Below are 19,649 nucleotides of genomic sequence, written 5' to 3'. Positions count from 1 at the left end.
ATATACATTAAAAAGTTGGATGGAAAACCAAGCTATTTGGCAAATGTGTAGCCCCCCCCCCCCCCATCTCTTTCCAGCTCTCTTTTGCACTCCTCCTACCTTTATCTCCATCCATTTATTGCTCCTTTCTTCCCATCCAGGCAAAAAGGGCCTCAAACTGTTGCAACCATTAAACCAATTGTTTTCATTCGATTTTTAATTTAACTGGCATCAAATAATGGATCTGCTGCTACCCTGCTTATCTGTGGGCAGCATATGAGGACAAACGCTGCAGCGGCTTCAATCGTGCACCGTTATACGGCATGGAGACTGCCTCAGTTTGGTGCATGTTTTTGGACACCAATAAAGTGGGTCAATTCCATGTGTGTCAGTGTGTGTGTGTTTTTTTTTTTTGGTCAATATAAATACAGCTGAGCAGTGTGTGTAAGCACCGAGCAGATTAGTAATCATGGGGGAGCCGAACACAAGCCAAGCTTATTTCAACCATCCTGGGAGCGAGGAGGGAGACAGACTGAGAGACAGACAGAGAGAGACAGACAGACAGACAGACAGACTGAGAGAAAGAGAGCGAGAGAGAGAGAGACTACTGAAGAGGTGCAGTGCTGAGAGCTTTGCTGTAGCCGCAGCAATGAGTCAGAAGTGAGTCAGAGCCTTAGTGGGGCGAATGCACGGCTAAGCTCACCGCTATAACACACACACACACACAGCCGCACACACACACACACAGCCACTAATGTCTCCTCCACACAAGCCTGCACCTCCGTCCCTTTAGGTACCTGCCGCCCTGCTTTCTTGATCTTTACTTCCTGCTGGTCGACTTTAGTCAGCAGCGCTCAGGTGGCACAGATGAGCACGAGCACTGCTTGGGCTCACCGTTAATTACCTGCTGATAATTCCCACGCAGGAAGTCTCATTTGATCTCTGCTAAATAATGGAAGTCCTTAATGACACGGCTTGCCTTTGTGGGCTCTTCTAAGTGTGATTAAAAGGGCCCTGCTTCTGCATGAGCAGTAATGTGAAAATGAAACAGTATTTACATACAACTATCTACATCCATGCTGAGGGGGTGGACTACTGGGTTGTGACACACATGATTCGAAAGGTGACCATAACATGAAATGTATACCACAAGGGTCTCACACAAATACGTTCCCCACGTTCAACACATGCGAACAGGCTTCAGTCGGCTTACCATTGAGCTCGCCCAGCTCCAGGCTCTCCCCCAGCTGTTCCAGTAGCTGGGCCCTCGCCGCGTTCTTCTTGTGCTTCTTGCCGTCGTAGTGCTGCTGCGCCATGCTGGGGTTGTTGAACCAGGCCTTGCACAGCTGGCAGTAGCGGTGGGACACACGGCCCTGTCTGGAGGGCACCGACGCGGGCATCTCCCCTGCCGCCACCTGCCCCGTGCTGGCCGTCAGCTCTGCGGAGAAACACACAGGAGAGAAAGAGAGAGAGAGTGGGATGAAGAGAGAGAGAAATTACCTCTGAGGAGAGGGGTCAAGATAGTCCGAGACATCACTCTCTACACAATTGAAATGCTGATAGAATAGCTTCTTTGGCCATGTTGGGGTTAAAGAGTTTGAATTCGTTGTTAGATGCACATGTGCACATGGATATGATGAAAACATGCATCTGGATCAGTGATGAGGTCCAGGCTGCGTGATAACCTCTGTGATGAGGCATTGCTCCCCAGTGAAGAAGTCCCCTGATATTGGCAATCAATATTTGCATGACTGCTTAAAAAGAGCAATCTAGTGGGCCAATATAGATAGTATGACAGAGACCATGAATAAAAGATGCCAAAAGGTTCCGGATAGGAGGGGATAATTGCACCAGGATGTTTTTCCTGGCAATTTACCTCACCTGTCAGAGCTTGTCAAAGGCTAGACGCATGGGTCTAAAAGCCTTTTGTCAATTTGGGCATTTTCTGGTCCACGGAACACAAATTAGACCTACAGTACGTCTCCTTGGGGGCCTGCATTTAATGAGCAGCAGTGGGAGCGATGTGACTCTAATGTGATGAATAGGCCACACTAGCGGTCACATGAGGCAATCCGTCTGCAGTCATCAGGTACAGGGTGCCCATACGCCCCATACGTTTGGGCTTCTCATTTCTGAGACACAGACAAGCTCGCCTGGCATTATTCACTTTAATTACCGCAAACCCCTGCCAGTACAAAAGACATCAAATGTTAACAATGGCCTCGGTTGCCTCATAAATGTGATAGATTGAGTGACAGACATTAACTGCGGCGTCAGATGAAGGCAGAAATAAGGGATGAGTCACTCGCTTCATTTTGTTGTGTCGTGGAAAATCTTTGAGGGAAAGAACACTGGATTGCCAAGAATGTGCACTCGTCTCGTTGAGCTTATTAATTACACTCAAATGAAAATCACCAGCCATTGTGACACTCATTTCTGCATGATAGAAAAAGGGCGGCTTGTACAAATTCCTCATCCCCTCTTTGTCATCGCCGTTTAAATGGATTTTGAAGGGAACAGCTGTTCTAATCAGAAGTGCATTTGCCGTTTTTCCCACACAAAAGGCGTCCCAAACACAAAAGGCGTCACAAACAGCATACTGGACCCCCCCCCCCCCCCCCCTCTCAGGAGCTTTCAATTTACTAATACACTTCACAAGTGTATATACAACAACCAGGGGTCCAGATGGTCCTCTTCAAAGCACTGTGAGCTTTTAACAAAAGCATTTATAAGCCTTTAGCAATACCTAAACTGTCTGGAACTTTGTTTATAATGAACATCAGGGATCCTTATAACAGGCAACCAGAGAGAAGTTTCACAAGGATTCATTTTGCTAATGAAAGTTGTAGAAAAGAAACCCTATGGGAAAATGTTGTCTATATTACATGCATGAAATGGCATGTAACTTCCCCACATATTATGTTTTCTTTCATAGCCGTCCAATGAACTCAGGCAATCAATCAGCCAGAAGATAGCATTTGTGCATGTGGCATGTATAATGGTTTTATGTGGCGACACCTTTTGTGGTTTCTGTTGGAACACATGGGGTCTTGTTCATCTTTGTTTTGTTTTTTTTCAGCAAAAGCTCACAAACAGTGACACCTGCTGCAGCAAGATCTGAAATATGCATATCGTTTGGAATAACTACCAGGCGGTCAACGCTTTGTGAAACAAGTGAGCAGATTTTGAGACCAGACTTCACACAGCGAGAGGCGAGAGGACAAATCTGTCTGAGGGAGTCCTCAGCAGGAGGTCTGTGAGCTTGGGCAAGGAGAGAGAGAGAGGGAGAGAGAGAGAGAGAGAGAGAGAAAGAGAGAGAGTGAGAAAGAAAGAGAGCCTGATCTAATTACATCATCAAGAGCCATATTTTCCCTTCCCTTTACCTCATTTTTGGTAATGATAAATGCATGTTTAATACAGTGTTATTCACTTCTTACTTACAAATTATCTTAAAGAAAACTGCCAAGATTATGGAGTCCCAATCTCTGCCACAGAGAGAAAGAAAGAGAGAGAGAAAGAGAGCGAGGGAGAGAGAGAGAGAGAGAGAGAGAGAGAGAGAGAGAGAAATTACAGTTCTGAATAAAAAAACACATAAATCACACTGTCCTTCTGTCCATCCCTCGTTCACTGCTGGACACTATGTCTGTGAGTGGCCAGAGTGTTAAACCGCTATCTGCTTCTACACTGCCAGCCCCCTGGCAGCTGTATACACAACGAGTCCAAGACTGGGTGCAAATACATCATAGGACTTTGCCAGGCCCATGCAAGCTATGCCAAGGTCAGCTCGCCAGCAAAAACAGTTCTGAGACCTCCAAATAATAGCCACTACGAGGACACAAATCAAACCCAACGAGTCGCCGCCACAGTAAAAACAAAATTGAAAGACAATGTTTTCAGGTTAAGGCCAGTGCACCTCCAGAGTTGCACAGTGTCGGCAGAAACATCAGCTGTGACGGATTGATAATGCTCCTGGCTCAAAGATTCAGGTCCGGTATCGGCCAAAGTACACATAACGAACAAATATTTCACTTCAGAACCCCGACCCGGCGAGCAGAGTGGTAAAGCGGGAAAATAAATGTGCCCGTGGCTCTTTTGTATGTTGGTATGCAGCTTTGACTGATAATCTCTCCTCTGAAAGAGCACAGAAGTTAGAAGAACATTCTAATCCTTCTATTACCTTGAGATAACTCTGTCCAAGTTCTCGGTCTGTGCCCTAGACTTGGCTGTAGCAAGAGTCAATGTTCCAGCCAATGCTACAGCGGCTATTGTCCCATTCTGAGAAGATCCCAGAAGATTTATTTCATTTCTACATCTCAGATGAAGTGAGAAAGAGACAGCACTGTTAATGCAGTCTGCTGGCCACTTTCCCACATTGTAAGACTAAGCTTCATTGCACACAGGGAATGCATCTCATTTTTAAGAAGAGATAAAGAGAAAATACTCTCTTTTGACATTAATCTTTACTTAATCCAACCAACCTTTATTGTTATTTAATTTCTTATTCATACACTGGTGAGAAATATCTCTTTGAGCCTTTTCAGCAAAAACATATAAAAGTTAATAGAGAGGATAAGCAGAAGGCTATGGTTAAATCTCAAAGCCAATTGAAGTAGCAGTAGGCAAGTATCACAGTATTCAAAAAGACTTATTTTGAGATATGAAAACAATTATACTTAATATTTAATGTTCTACAAACCGCCATGGCCCTTTAAGAGAGCAGAGTAAGGATGGTCAGAGAACATCAAACATTTAATGTTCCTCTTCACAGACTTGACCACAAAGGACTGCACGCACACACACACACACACACACACACACACACACACACACACACACACACACGTACACACGCGTACACACATGTACACACACACGTATACACGTACACACGCACACACATGCACGCATGCGCATACACCATACGCACGCACACACATACATGCACGCCCGCACACACACACACACACACACACACACACCTACAAAGATGATGACCATACTCTTAGCTCATGTTGACCCATCAGTGCACTCTGGGTCCTGGGCCTGTGTTGCTGCCCTACTGCTCCCTTCACAGCCCCCGGAGGCCTCCGGCTCTCTCTCTCTCCTGCTCTCACCCGGTCATTCCTTCCTTTTGGGGTCAATTCTGACCGCGGGCCATCCTGCCCGTGAACACTGATGCGTGCTGAGCGTGTGTGTGTGTGTGTGACTCAACGGTGCGACGGCCTGGACCGAGCCTGTTACCTAAACCCGGCCATATATCTCCACCACTGGGACGTGGTGAGAGTGCACAGATACCCTGCGTTTGCACAGGATGAGCAAGTGAGCTTGAAATATTTAAAAGGGCTTCCCACCAATATGCTTCCCTTCTGTTTATAATGACTAGGGATGAATTTGTAGTGTGTTTACTCTTGCTAAAAATCTAACTAACTAACTACAGTGCCTATAAAAAGTATTCAGCCCTATGCTAAAGTTGACTAAAAAGAGGAATTAAAAAATGATCTTTTGAAAATGGATCTTAATGCCTTAATTAAAAAAAATAGGAAAAATCCAACCTTTAAGGACACCAATTTTCTTTGTGAATGAATAATGTATCGTAAATAAATAAATGTTCTTCATTAAAATACAGGGTGCATAAGTATTCATACCCCTATGTTAAACCTATGTTGAATTCCCATAGAGGCAGGCAGATTTTTATTTTTAAAGGCCAGTTATTTAATAGATGCAGGATACTATGCATCCTGATAAAGTTCCCTTGGCCTTTGGAATTAAAATAGTCCCACATCATCACATACCCTTCACCATACCTACCGATTGGCATGGTGTGTATTTTAGTTAGCCTACTGTATTAGCTGGTTTGATTTGCATTGAGCTCAATGAGCATCAAGCAGCCAGGTATAGTGGTCACACTGAGTTGCTTCAAGGTGTCATGTAGCCAGATAATATGCACCCAATCTTCACTTGAAGAAAGTTATCAGTATGCACCTTTAATAAGACCCTTCTTGCATCACAAAACAAGAATCCCCTTGAGCGGTGCCATATTGCCAGTGATTGCATAGTCAGTGTGTACATACAGACATAGCCATGTGAGAGAGCTCCACTGATCTCCTCTTCCAGCCTGACAGAGTCTCTCCTGTGCAGCCCAACCTGGATCAGAGGGCTGAGAGGAGCTGGAGTGGAGCTGGGTATTAAAGTGGAGCCTGCAGTCATGTGTCCTCACATGCGCCTCTCTCGGGTGAGTGAGCATCAGGTGTGCAGTCAGGGCCACTCTGTCAGAAAGCTCTGCATCTGGGCCTCTCGGTCCCACACACACACACACACACACACACACACACACACACACACACACACACACACACACACACACACACACACACAAACACACACACACACATATACACACAGAGCCTCTTCCACTGCTCCAGCCTTAGTCTCCGCCGAGACGAAAGAGACGAGATGAGCTCAGAGACTCAGTGTTCAAAGTGGGGGCTCAGGGGGGAGAACAAGGCCAGTGCGACTCTACTTAAACCCACAGATTGATCTCCCTGTCAAGACTATCTCATTCCTTTCCTTTTCTTTCTTTCTTTCTTTCTTTCTTTCTCTCTCTCTTGCTTTCTCTCTCTCACTCTCTGCCTTGTGTGTCTGTGTGTGAGCTCAGAGTTAGAGGAACTAATAATCCTACCTTTGGAGGTGATGGCTGGGGGCTCCCTTTCAGACTATCTTTCCTTCTTTCTCTTTTCTTTCTTCTCTTTCTTTCTTTCTTTCCTCTCCCCATTTCATTCTTTCACTCTCACTCTCTACTTTGTGTGTCTGTGTGTGAGCTGACGGTTCGAGGAGGAATCTTACCTTTGGAGGTGATGGCTGGTGGCTCCCCTAGGAGTAGTCTTAGCCTCTTGGCGTGGATCTTGCCCTGGTAGTGGGACTGTGCCACCACGGCAGAAGTGAAGGACATGTTGCAGAGTGTACAGCACTTGTTCTTATCCACATCACCCTCTTCACTGCCCTACAGGAGCATGTATAAACACAAAAAAACACATACACACATACACACAACATAAAACACAAGTACAACCAATCACACATAAATAAATGTGCCAAGAAGCCCAACCGAAACCATTTGGCCCAACAGAAACATTTTTCAATATAAATAGCTACTCTATGCTGTTTCTAAGTAAAAAAGGAAGACAGCATCCATTCCCATGATTATTGTCTTGGGCCATGGAAATGAAAGGTGTTAGTGTTCATCGCCAGAAAAAAACGCATGATTCGTCATGTCAATGCATGTAGGTCATGGTGTAGAAAAGTAATTTGCACACTTCTAAAAACAGAAAGCATCCCTCTTCCTAACACCTAACAGTGTGACACAGTTAGAACATGGATGTGTTTGTTATCCAGCCTTCCGACTTTTTTTTTTTTTTAAAGGAAAATTGGATGATTACACAAGCTCTTTCCAAGGACCCCCAAAACACATTATAACCAGCAGAGAGGACGAGGAGAAGAGTAATTTTGCAAGCTTTTTAAGGAGACTGACTGTTAATGCTTTCAGCAGTGCTTCTTATTAGGTGCATCATGCCAGAATGGAAATGGGGCAGAAGCCACATTAACCTTCATAGGCCGTACAGCTTTACTCCCATAATGGTCAGAAGTCAATAGGACTTGTTAAAGGAAGTCGATCGCTGTCGGTGCTGTGGCAGGGTTAAATAATCCCATAGCAAACACACACACACACACACACACACTCACACACACACACACACACACACACACCACACACACAGGGTCAACATATGTGTCCATTCACTGTGTCATAAGATGACTCTATTTAAAGCACACACTAACTGAATCATCTGTGAATATGTGTAACGTCTAAAGTTGTTTTTACTACAATGAATAAAACAGTGTCACAGTTAATTTCTGAGCAGCAATAGGCCAAAAGCAAAATGCACTTCTCCCACATTCATCCGTTTAGCTGCCGGGCATTCATCTGTGTCCACTCACACGCGGGCTGTGTTTACTCCTGTCTACACACACCGTAATGTCTTTACTTTGACTCCCTAAGGCAAAGCCTTCATTGGTTTTCATCTCCCTATTGCCTGACCTTGGATATTAAACACTGCATGAGTTGTTGGTAAACATATGATGATACCCATTCGACCCACCCCCCCTGTGTTTATACATTCATGGGCAGGTTGACATCTCAATTATTCATCTGTTGTGCAGATAGTGTCATTAACTTGGGAATATCATGCCCTACAACATGGACTGTGGCATTTCAATAACTCCCCAAGTCCCAAGACAACATATGCATACACTCTATATGAATCCAACTGTGCATCTAAGTAGCTCAACCAAACCTCTGAAATATAAATATAAGGAACTTACTCTTCATCAAGAATGATATTGACAAATGTGCTAAAATAAATCTAGAATTAACATCTGAGCACAGCTGAAGGAATCCAATTATAGTTCTAGTAAAAAGCATCTTTGTGCATTTATCCTGGATATCTTTCAGAGTGCCTCAAGCAAGCAGTGGTCCATTTAGCCTATTGCAATTCTGTACAGCCGTTTGTCTTTTTCGGAGACTCTCTGTGGGGTTCATTCACTGATGCAGAGGAGTCAGGACAGTGCAGACAACTGTACAATGCACCCTCTTCAATCATCAAAGCATGTAGCAGCATACTCTAGCCCTTATGGTAAGGAGAGGGTCACTGGCTCCTATTGCTTCCGTCGATGCTTTGATCCCAGCTCAACAATGGCTACAATGAACCAGTGACCTGCACTGGGAGCAAGGGGAAATGAGGTAAGCGATTTCAAATGCCTGCCATTAATAATTCAGTTGAACATAATAACTTAATATTATGCATGGATACTTTATGCTGATCAGCTAAATCTTTGTCATTACATTCAAATGGATTGCTATCTCCATCAAGCTACAAGAATATTCCTATTGTGCCAACTCAGATACAAGGACAGGATACTGAGTTTATTTGATTTTGTCAAAGAAAATAGCCTAAATTCACTTTATTTACCTAAGTGAATTTATTACTGCCTAAAGCAACAAAACCAGTCTCAATGTTTCAGCCTATTTACATTTTAAGGCCTTTTATGGGAAATTGTGTTTCTGGTACATTATTGAGTGGACTACTTTTTTCCAGCAGGAAATTTAATGTGACCCCTTAGAGTGAGTTCAATTTGAAATAAAAACAATGCCAGTTGCCCACAGCACTAGTGATTTAAGTAATGCCAACGAAAATGAGTCTGGTGGTCTGCAGGTATCATTTAATCAGCCAGAAAGCCTCCCTCCATCCCTCCATTCCTCCCTCTCTCCTGCCTTCAGCCCTCACCACCTCTGGTTCCAGCCCATGATGTGCCAGGACTGGAGGAGGGGTTTCATATGTCCCTAGGGACCCCTGCGCCGTGCCCTCAAATCATCCGGTGAGCTTGGCGAGCCGTCACCGAGTGGGTGGGCAGAGTGGCGAGTCCAAGTCCTGCGTTCGCAGATGACCCAGAAGGGACACACGCCCCCCCACCCCCCCCCCCCCCCCCCCTTCCTACCTCTCTCCACAAGACTCCATCACCACAACGCCAACAATCACTGCCGCCGTCCCTGTGCAGCCTGATTTCCCTTTCTTTGTGCAGACAAAAAAAATATCACATCTGACTGACAATGGATGCTCACATTCAGCCAGAGGGCCTGAAGCGTTGTCCATGTGGTGGCGAAATAATCAGGGGTGTGCTCTAAAACACAATGGAAGCGGGGGAGTTATGAGCCGATCAATACGCTGTGGGTGTGAAATCACTGCCTGGACAGTTGCTATGGGATGGTGAAAAACAGAGGTGAAAATCTCTTCTGGAGTGTAGAATAAATAATGTTTTAACGGATCTTTTAGCAGAGATGTGACAAATAAGATAACAAAACACAATGGGTGACATTTCATGTCTTAATCTCGGGGTCTTATGTAGAAAGCATGTCTGTTATAACGGATATCAGTGTCCCCCTGCCCTCTCCACTGTATACTGTCTCACAGGAGACTGAACGCAAATAGGGACTGACAGTACTTGTGCCTGGAAAGTGTGTGGTGTGGTATGCTAAATGGTTCATTGATGTAAACTCATACACTAAAGCATTATGCATTAGCTGACATTAATAATCCACAAACCTTTGCTTCTCATGGTTTCTTAATACAAATGGCAATGATTTATTTACATTATGTAACTGACTGATTAAGATGTCCTTAATTCAAAGCATCACTAATTAATTTGAGATGTGGATTCCTGTTGGGTGTAGCGGCTGGTTAAGTAGTAGAATAGGTGAATGGGAATTCCATATAACAGAATAGATTACCTCCGTTCGTAGCTTCTTTGCCGGACAGCCTCCATCAACTGGATGTAGCATGTAATAGAGTCGCACTTTGTTTGCATGTTTTCGACTCTGGGAACAAAGACAAAATATTTGGATATGACAAAACAGTTATTATAAATACTTAGGCTCTATGATTAATGCTTGAAGTATGCTTCGTTGAAAGTTATGACTTGATATTTCAGAAGAAATAATACAGTAAGCACTTGAAAGTAACATTTTATTAATCGACTGATATCAAAACATAAGAATCATCACTGCTGAGAGCCATAGAGGCAATTTTATTTTTATGCTGACCCCTGCACAATAATACTGGGATTTATTGATTACTACGCTGCTCTCTGAGAGACGCTGCGTACGCTGCTCTCTGCCCTAGACGAGCAATGCAACGTGGTGGTTATTTATATTGAGAAATCTTTGTTACAGCGTGGCCAGGACGTGGCATTTTTTAGCTGGTGTATTACATTTTCATGACCGTGGCGCCACAAAGTCTGATCTCCACTCGTGTAAAGTAGAGGGGCGGTCATCATGACCTGGACAGACATTTACATGCTATGACATTATATATACTATAAACCTTGACATTTCTAACTTGGAGAGAAGCGGGCAGCGATCTTCATCTCATTTGCAACATTGAGTCAGTTTGTCATTTAGTCATATCCTATAGTTAGCTGCTTCCAATTTGAGAGGTAATATTGAGGTGGCAGCTCAAAGAAATCAGTCTAAATCTAAATTAATTCAGTACTTAAGTGCATGTTGTGTGTGATGTCTGTATGCTACTGATACCCCCTGAATTTCCCCTTGGGGATGAATAAAGTATCTATCTATCTATCTATCATCTACATGTTTACAGTTTTGCGGTTGGCCGGCTGTGCTAATACAATTTTCAGCCAGGCTCCCACCCTATTGGTGCTGCAGACAGACCTCATTATGATATTCTATGCTCCCTCTTTATTTGTGTTACTACTGGACTGCTCCGAAATTGCTCAGTCGCTTTCTGAATTTCTAACATAGCACATGTAGCATAAGAGCAGAATGGCCCCCGCTGGCCTCCTCTCTCTCTGAGTTACTTCTCACTTATCTTCCTTTAGAAATGTCTTTGTCCTCCCGAGAGATTACAGGACCTTTTTGCTGTGTGTGTTTGTGTGTGTGTGTGTGTGTGTGTGTGTGTGTGTGTGTGTGTGCGTGTGCGTGTGCATGTGCGTGTTTGTCTGTGTTTGTGTGCCTGTGTGTCTGTATGTCTGTATGTGTGTGTGTGTGTGTCTGTGTCTCTGTTTGTGCATGTGTGTCGCTACATCACCTCTGTGGGATACTTCAAAGAAGAACAGCAGTGGACTAATTGATCCCAATCTGCTGCTATCTGCTCACGCTGGGATCTGTGCCTCTCGGCGGCGGAGCACAATCCCCTCGAATGGCTGTCACCTGCCTGCCTCCCCTTAATCTATTCCATTTGATTAACACTATCCACTTATCATTCAGACCCGCTATCTGAGGCCGTATGAAAACTGAACCTTTAAAGGGGCTCTCGGTGAAGGAAGACTAGGCTCTGCTCACTGGACAGAAGACAAATGGCATGGTCAGAGCTGAATGACAGGGCACACTGGCCCTGTGTCCAGACTGGCCTTCTCACAGCGGGATGTCAGAGCAGACTCGGCTCTTGCTTGATGCATGGCCATCTCGGTTGCTGTAGTACTTATTGCAACATTTGAGCTGCATTCTGTGTATGAAAGGTGCTATACAAATAAAGTGTATTATTATTATTATTATTATTATTATTATTATTATTATTATTATTACTAACATGTCCTAGTCACACTGTACCTTGATTGTTCCCTTTTTTCTGAGTAGCTTTGGATAAAAGTGTCAGTTAAATGACTAAATGTAAATGTTCTTATCCCCCCAGATTTAGGTGAATATTGGAATACACTAGTTCACTTCTGTAGTATAAAGGCACAAACAAACTCTGTAGGTTTATCTCCTTAAGGTTTTGTTGTGTTGTTGTGACAGACTTTGTATGAAAAATCGCCATTATTAAAATTAAAGCCTGTCGTGTAAAGTTGGATAGAAAGTGAGAGTGATTCACAGTTGATGAAAAGGTTGCTCCTTTAAGAGACCTTTTTACTGTTATCCCTAGAAATCCATTAGGAAAAGTTTCACTGTATCTTGTGTGGAAGCCTATATGGTTTATATTCTGATTGCATGACAAACAGAAATAGAATAGAGAGTCATAAATGCTCATCATTATTAAGTTATGATGAGCATTTATGTTATTAAGTTATTTTCTTATTTTCCTATTCATTCACAAATTTCTTTTCTGTGAGATTTGATATCATAGTTTGCAGAATGATGAGATGGTAGAGCAGGCCCTGAAGCACACATAATCCAAAACAATGATGTGTTTATAATATTACTTATACAATACCTCATTAAGTGTTTCATACATCAAACAGTATGCTACTTCTATTGGAAGAGATTAGCATTAGATTATCCTAATTTATATGCAACATACTTCTGTGGTAATCACACCAGGGTTAAACATGGAAAGGTCACATCAGCTCCAAGCAATTCAGTTTCAGTATAGTTGCACAGAGTCTGTCATTGCCTAAATGTTTAAGACATGATGATTCATAAGAAATTGCTTAGTAACTACATTAATAAGTGAAGAACTGGTTGTGTACAAGCCCTGGTTACTTGTCAAACTCTAATTAATTGCAAATGAGGGGGGGAAACAGTTGATGAAAAGGTTGCTCCTTTAAGAGACCTTTTTACTGTTATCCCTAGAAATCCATTAGGAAAAGTTTCACTGTATCTTGTGTGGAAGCCTATATGGTTTATCTTCTGATTGCATGACAAACAGAAATAGAATAGAGAGTCATAAATGCTCATCATTATTAAGTTATGATGAGCATTTATGTTATTAAGTTATTTTCTTATTTTCCTATTCATTCACAAATTTCTTTTCTGTGAGATTTGATATCATAGTTTGCAGAATGATGAGATGGTAGAGCAGGCCCTGAAGCACACATAATCCAAAACAATGATGTGTTTATAATATTACTTATACAATACCTCATTAAGTGTTTCATACATCAAACAGTATGCTACTTCTATTGGAAGAGATTAGCATTAGATTATCCTAATTTATATGCAACATACTTCTGTGGTAATCACACCAGGGTTTAACATGGAAAGGTCACATCAGCTCCAAGCAATTCAGTTTCAGTATAGTTGCACAGAGTCTTTCATTGCCTAAATGTTTAAGACATGATGATTCATAAGAAATTGCTTAGTAACTACATTAATAAGTGAAGAACTGGTTGTGTACAAGCCCTGGTTACTTGTCAAACTCTAATTAATTGCAAATGAGGGGGGGGAACAGTTGATGAAAAGGTTGCTCCTTTAAGAGACCTTTTTACTGTTATCCCTAGAAATCCATTAGGAAAAGTTACACTGTATCTTGTGTGGAAGCCTATATGGTTTATCTTCTGATTGCATGACAAACAGAAATAGAATAGAGAGTCATAAATGCTCATCATTATTAAATTATGATGAGCATTTATGTTATTAAGTTATTTTCTTATTTTCCTATTCATTCACAAATTTCTTTTCTGTGAGATTTGATATCATAGTTTGCAGAATGATGAGATGGTAGAGCAGGCCCTGAAGCACACATAATCCAAAACAATGATGTGTTTATAATATTACTTATACAATACCTCATTAAGTGTTTCATACATCAAACAGTATGCTACTTCTATTGGAAGAGATTAGCATTAGATTATCCTAATTTATATGCAACATACTTCTGTGGTAATCACACCAGGGTTTAACATGGAAAGGTCACATCAGCTCCAAGCAATTCAGTTTCAGTATAGTTGCACAGTCTTTCATTGCCTAAATGTTTAAGACATGATGATTCATAAGAAATTGCTTAGTAACTACATTAATAAGTGAAGAACTGGTTGTGTACAAGCCCTGGTTACGTGTCAAACTCTAATTAATTGCAAATGAGGGGGGGGGGGGATATCATAACGTAAGGTTTGGTGGCCACTGCTGAGGCATGGATACATTAGACACTGTTTAATAGGTTAGTCTGAACCACACCATAGCAACTTCATCTATCTATCTGACACCCCATAAGCAGCGTGCGAAGCTATGGGTCATTGCATCCCTGAAATTGCCTTTCTCTCCATAAAAATTATTCTGTTCCATAAATCACCACATTAGTATTCATATTAGATAAGGGACGTGTGATTGTGATCGCACGTATGCACACTCCCTCACACATACACACTCTCTTACTCAAACTGTTACATATCTCTGCCCACATATTCTGGTGCTCTAGCATGTGTAAGCCCCCACATATACACTTGTGTGGGTTTGCCTTGGAGAACACCATTTGTCATGAGGAACCCGTAGCATACAAAGTTGCATTAAGCCAACTGAAAAAAAGGAAAGGATGAACCTATGTCATCGTGATTCTGCAGCAGCATCTAGATCTTGTGATTGGATGGCATGTGCTTAGGATTTGCATGCGTGACATTACTCACCTCGTAGTGGGCGACCCTCTGGGAGTCAGATATGAGCTGGGCGCTGCATACTTTGCAGTAGGTGTCAGTGAAGAGTGCCTGATCCACTTCAGTAGACTTCATCTTTGAAAGAGGTAAAACAGTTCAGTTGTATTTATCAGTATTTACCAGTGAGGCACACTGCTATTTTCAAACATTGATTGAAAATGAATGTTACATAAGAGCAATCAGTCTCGTACAGATAACAACAAAACTCTTCTCCTTGTTATGGTAACAGATTATTTCTAAAAACTGAATTACACTTTAAGGATATGATCTTTGGCCAGCAGTACCTCTTGAGAGTATGTGCAACCCTGGAAACCAAATGCTCAACCTTCAACTCTGAGCATTACAGTGGAAGAATTTGAATGCTACAAAACTAGAGTCTAGAGGATTATTTTTGCTCATCCAAAAGATGGTTTGGATCTATAGGATTTTGTCAGTTATTGAGAACTCAGGAATCTGGTCTTAAAGTTTCCTTATGATTTATGTTCCTTAATTACCTGCATTGAATATTACATTGTAGTAAATTCTGACATGCATGTTTAGCCTACAATGAACAGTACAAGCTCTAATCTGGAAGTGCTAAAATGGCAATGGTGTTAAAATGTCTCAGGTGCATGTAAAATTGATATTAACATCTCAGATATTAATGGAAGTTTATATGAGAGTGCTAGACAGGTTCTACAGCGACTTTTACAGTTTCACACAAGAAGCTATAGCAATAGCCACAGCAATGCACCTACTATCTGAATGGAAACTCTCAGGTATATATATATAGTATATATTTATATATATATATATATAAAATATCCTCTCCCTTTTTTGTGAGCTGGGACTACATTAACAAGAACACCTACACTACAGTGCAGGGGCAGCAGGGGCAATAGCCTACGTGCAGCTATATTACAGCTTCTAAAGCCTAAGGTAGGCTGCAATGCTGAACTTTGCCTGAAGAATTAGGTTAAGCATATCTAAGAGCAGACAATTAAATACTCCATCTTAATGAGCAAGGTATCTTACCAGCAGCCTTACAAAAACTCAGCAGCATTCGTCAATTTTTAACACATTATTTCAACAAAATATGGAAAGGAGCAAATTAGGAGATAGGAGGTGGGAGACAGTGGACAAGCCACAACAGCCTTATTTCACCAGTGTCTGGTCCAATTAGTATTGCCTAAACATAAAATGCTGTTGAGCCTTTAATGACAGGCATGTCCATCTATAGACCTTCAAATAAGTCAGAAATAAGTACAGCAGCTCAGTTCCACACCTATGGTGTGCCACAGTATTTTGACACTGACAGATGATCTTGCAGAGTCTGCAAGCAGCTGAATTCCCTGACATTTGGATTTCCCATAGGACGGGAGCCCAGGGGAGGAGGAATAATGATACTGACAAGATGAAAGATAAATTTGTCATTGTGGTGTATCAAAGCACCAGCTCTCTATCGTGCCTTCAGCAAATGCTATGGGGGGGGGGGGGGGGGGGGTGTCTCAGAGGAACCTTGGCTTGTTTCACTCATTCTCATGAGAAAAAGCAAAATTCCCCTTTGAATTGCTTACGTGCAATGATGTTTATCAAAATACAACGGTTAAACATGTGGCTCTATGAATATAATTATGTTAACATACAGGGCTATCTTGCACAGTGAACATGATTTTTCAGACTGGGTTTTTCTATTCTCTCTTGAGAAATTATTCATTCACTGTCATTTGTAAAGATGTCATGGGATGTGTTATGGTGCTCCAGATTTTGCTTTGAAGGAACAGATCTAAAGTAAAAACACCCTCTGCTTGGGGCATTTGTGATTCAAGGGCACAACAGTCAGAAATTTGAATACTGATAAAAGGGTTTTGCATCTCATAAAGAACAGGGGACTCAGGGACACTTTCCAGACGCTTTTATATTCACTCTAGGGTGACTTCAGCCCACTAAAATATAAGGACATATTTCATTTTTTAACGTGATTACTGTGGCAAACTTGTGTGAAAACATTCATCTTCAAGTAAAATCTTAAGCCACCAATGAGAAAAACAGTCACGCCTCCAAAATCAAATTATGCCCACATTTCTTATCACAACATGGACCCCCATTTGTATTCACCGTGCGAAGCTGCGTCACTATGTTAATCACAACACAGGAAATGCAGACTGTATCGAAAATAGTGGAGTATAGAGACTGAGAGATGTATTTCCAATGTGTGAGTGAATTTAAAGCACTAAGAAAGGTCAAATATTCAAGGCCTCGGGCTGATCAATAACTATAACATATGGCGTGAGAATAAACGGAGAGAGCCCTGAGACTGCAGGCCAAATAATATAATAATAATTTTAACTGATTGATCTGGTAGTGCCCTATATGAGGCTGGAGGCGCCCTTTTTACTCCTGCAGGTGATTAAACTTGAATTCACCCAACAGCATTCTGAGATATAACCATTTCAAATATACATACACAGGAGATATGTTAAATTCCTACTGCTATAGGTAGGGGATATCTCACAGCGGCCAATCAACAACCATGCCTATTTACCATCAAAAACAAGATCACTAACAAAGCAACCTTGGTGGGAAAAAGAACATCACCGACAGAACAGCCTTTGAGAGCATTTCACTGGGGTTATCAAGCAGGCACCTTCCCTCATCAGAAAGACTAATTATGCTGAGGCATGTTGACCTATCACAGGTACAAATGATACAGTGAGCAAGGTTAGATCTGGAGAGGGTGCATGCTGGAGTGGAGAGTGATCCTCTCCCTATAGTGTGGCCAAATGGAAAGGAAATGGCTCTGTGGAGATGGATCGAAGTGTATCAGTCTCAAGTCTGTGCTGTCAAAGTTAATCAAATCAGTGGCTGCTCAGAGACATCCTTCATGGTGCAACTTATCACCGTGAAGGTCTTCATTCATGTGAGGAGAATTAATGCCTTCATCTGTGGCAATAAAACAAGTATTGATCTCCTTGAGTTAAGGTCAAGTTGTCAGTGATGTAATTTCACTGTTTAATAATATTTATGGAGAAAGGTAAACAAAAAACAAATAAATGAATAAGATTGAACAAATGACAAACCCTGAGAGACACTGAAGGCACAGCTTTATGTTAATAAGAAGAAAAAATGTCTTCTAGAAATCCTGTATAGGGAGGGTTTAATATCCTAGGCTTCACCAAATGCACCTGTCAATAGCCATATGATAACTCTCTTTGAGGAGGACCATGTCTGGTCAGCAACACCTCAGATTTCGGAATTCTGCGACGAGATATGCATGAGCAATATACAGAACGGCTGTGCCCTTGTAAACAGTTTTGTTTAGATGTTCTTCAACACCATGTCAAGCGGTGTAGTTAAAACTAGAGCAAACTATCTGTGCCTTACAGTAACTTTCCCAGCAACTAACCCGGAATAACACACTGCAGTGCTGGATATAATGAGAAACTGATACTAAACTTATCGAGACAAACAAAGACAACAGAAGGCGAAGGCACAAGTTATTGCAAGAGGTAAGGATAAACGTGTTTGGCAGTCGTCTCCATACACCACACAGCCTCACACGACACGACAATATCACATATTTTAAGGAACATCGTTCAAGCATTGTTCACCCATACCGACTATCACGGACTGTTAATTGCCAGCGATATTTACGCAGTCCTTTGCCAAACGAGGAGATGAGTCAAGAAGAAGGCATCATTGAAATCAACTTAGGCTAGCCTATCAAACAAAAACATTTCTGTACCTCCAGATTCCACACAACGAGGATCGTACCTGTAGCTCAAAACTGTATCCTTGGTATAGTTGGTTGGGATACACTGTCAGATGATGCTGCACCTGAAGAGAAACCGTACAGTCCATTGGCAGGAATACAGGCGGCGTGCAGCTGGAGACCGCATCAACAACACACGCCGAGCGGCGGCAACAAGAGAAGGGTGGGCGATAATAACGAGAGATGCTCTCCGCCCTGCACCATCCCTATTGGCTGACAGTCTCTACTACCGAGTTGGGTGAAATTGGTACCTTTGCCTTCGCTGTGTAATGTCAACGGCATCGCCCCACGGCCAAGTTGTAAATTATGAAGAGCCAATAGGTTGAGAGGAGTCAGGACCGAAAGTTCTCTCGCGGTCAAGTCAAAAGTGCCCTTAGCCTAGGCTACTATGTAAATAATTAATAGTTGTTGAGTCTAGTTTAATTGGTATAAGTGTCAGTGGATGCTAATTGATGTCATTTGGGTGAGTAATCAAATTGACCCATCACTTCTTGTTGCCCATTCGTTGGGTGCGGACTGGCAAAACTGGTGTCATATGCCATTCAGTCATAAAGACACAAGAGGGGAAACTGTCTTTCATTAGCCTACGAATTAATAATTTTGGCGATGATTTCGTCAATCTGTCACTGAACGATGTGATTTCAATTCATTCTAGCAAGTATGAGCTATTTTAAATGGATTCGCCAAGTCGTAAAAATGTGACAAGATTATGCTGTGTGAATCAGATAGCTTTCTGCATGACAAAACTACCTCCACGCGCTTTGGTGTTACGGAGGCCTGGCACGACTAGAGTTAATAGTCACAAGACAGATTCCCGTGTGTGTGTCTCTGCACCATCTCAAGCCTACACTCTGTTGCTGTGTGGTCATATAGCCTACTAATGGCTGAGGAGCTCACACAGACTTCAGACCTCAAAGGTAAATAAATATTCGTCTATGACATTATACCTTAACCAGAATGTTACTAAATAAATAAATGATTTTTT

General features: G+C 42.1%; 1 protein-coding gene across 1 annotated transcript in view; it reads right to left on the bottom strand.

The window, feature by feature from the left end:
- Positions 1-18,887, bottom strand: part of LOC121679900 (zinc finger matrin-type protein 4-like) — a 24,131-nt gene extending 5,244 nt beyond the window's left edge. The window contains exons 1-5 of the mRNA XM_042058962.1: positions 18,667-18,887; positions 14,887-14,988; positions 10,322-10,408; positions 6,823-6,979; positions 1,193-1,417 (exon numbers count right to left, since the gene is read on the bottom strand). Coding sequence (XP_041914896.1) covers positions 1,193-1,417; positions 6,823-6,979; positions 10,322-10,408; positions 14,887-14,988; positions 18,667-18,753 — 658 coding nt within the window. The 5' untranslated portion in view covers positions 18,754-18,887. The remainder of the gene's footprint in view (positions 1-1,192; positions 1,418-6,822; positions 6,980-10,321; positions 10,409-14,886; positions 14,989-18,666) is intronic.
- Positions 18,888-19,649: the final 762 nt, after the last annotated feature.

Source organism: Alosa sapidissima, chromosome 13, assembly GCF_018492685.1.
Source record: "Alosa sapidissima isolate fAloSap1 chromosome 13, fAloSap1.pri, whole genome shotgun sequence".
In the NCBI taxonomy this organism is placed as follows: Eukaryota; Metazoa; Chordata; class Actinopteri; order Clupeiformes; family Clupeidae; genus Alosa; species Alosa sapidissima.
Note: the sequence above shows the minus strand (reverse complement) of the source record. Positions and strands in the feature narration are given on the sequence as shown.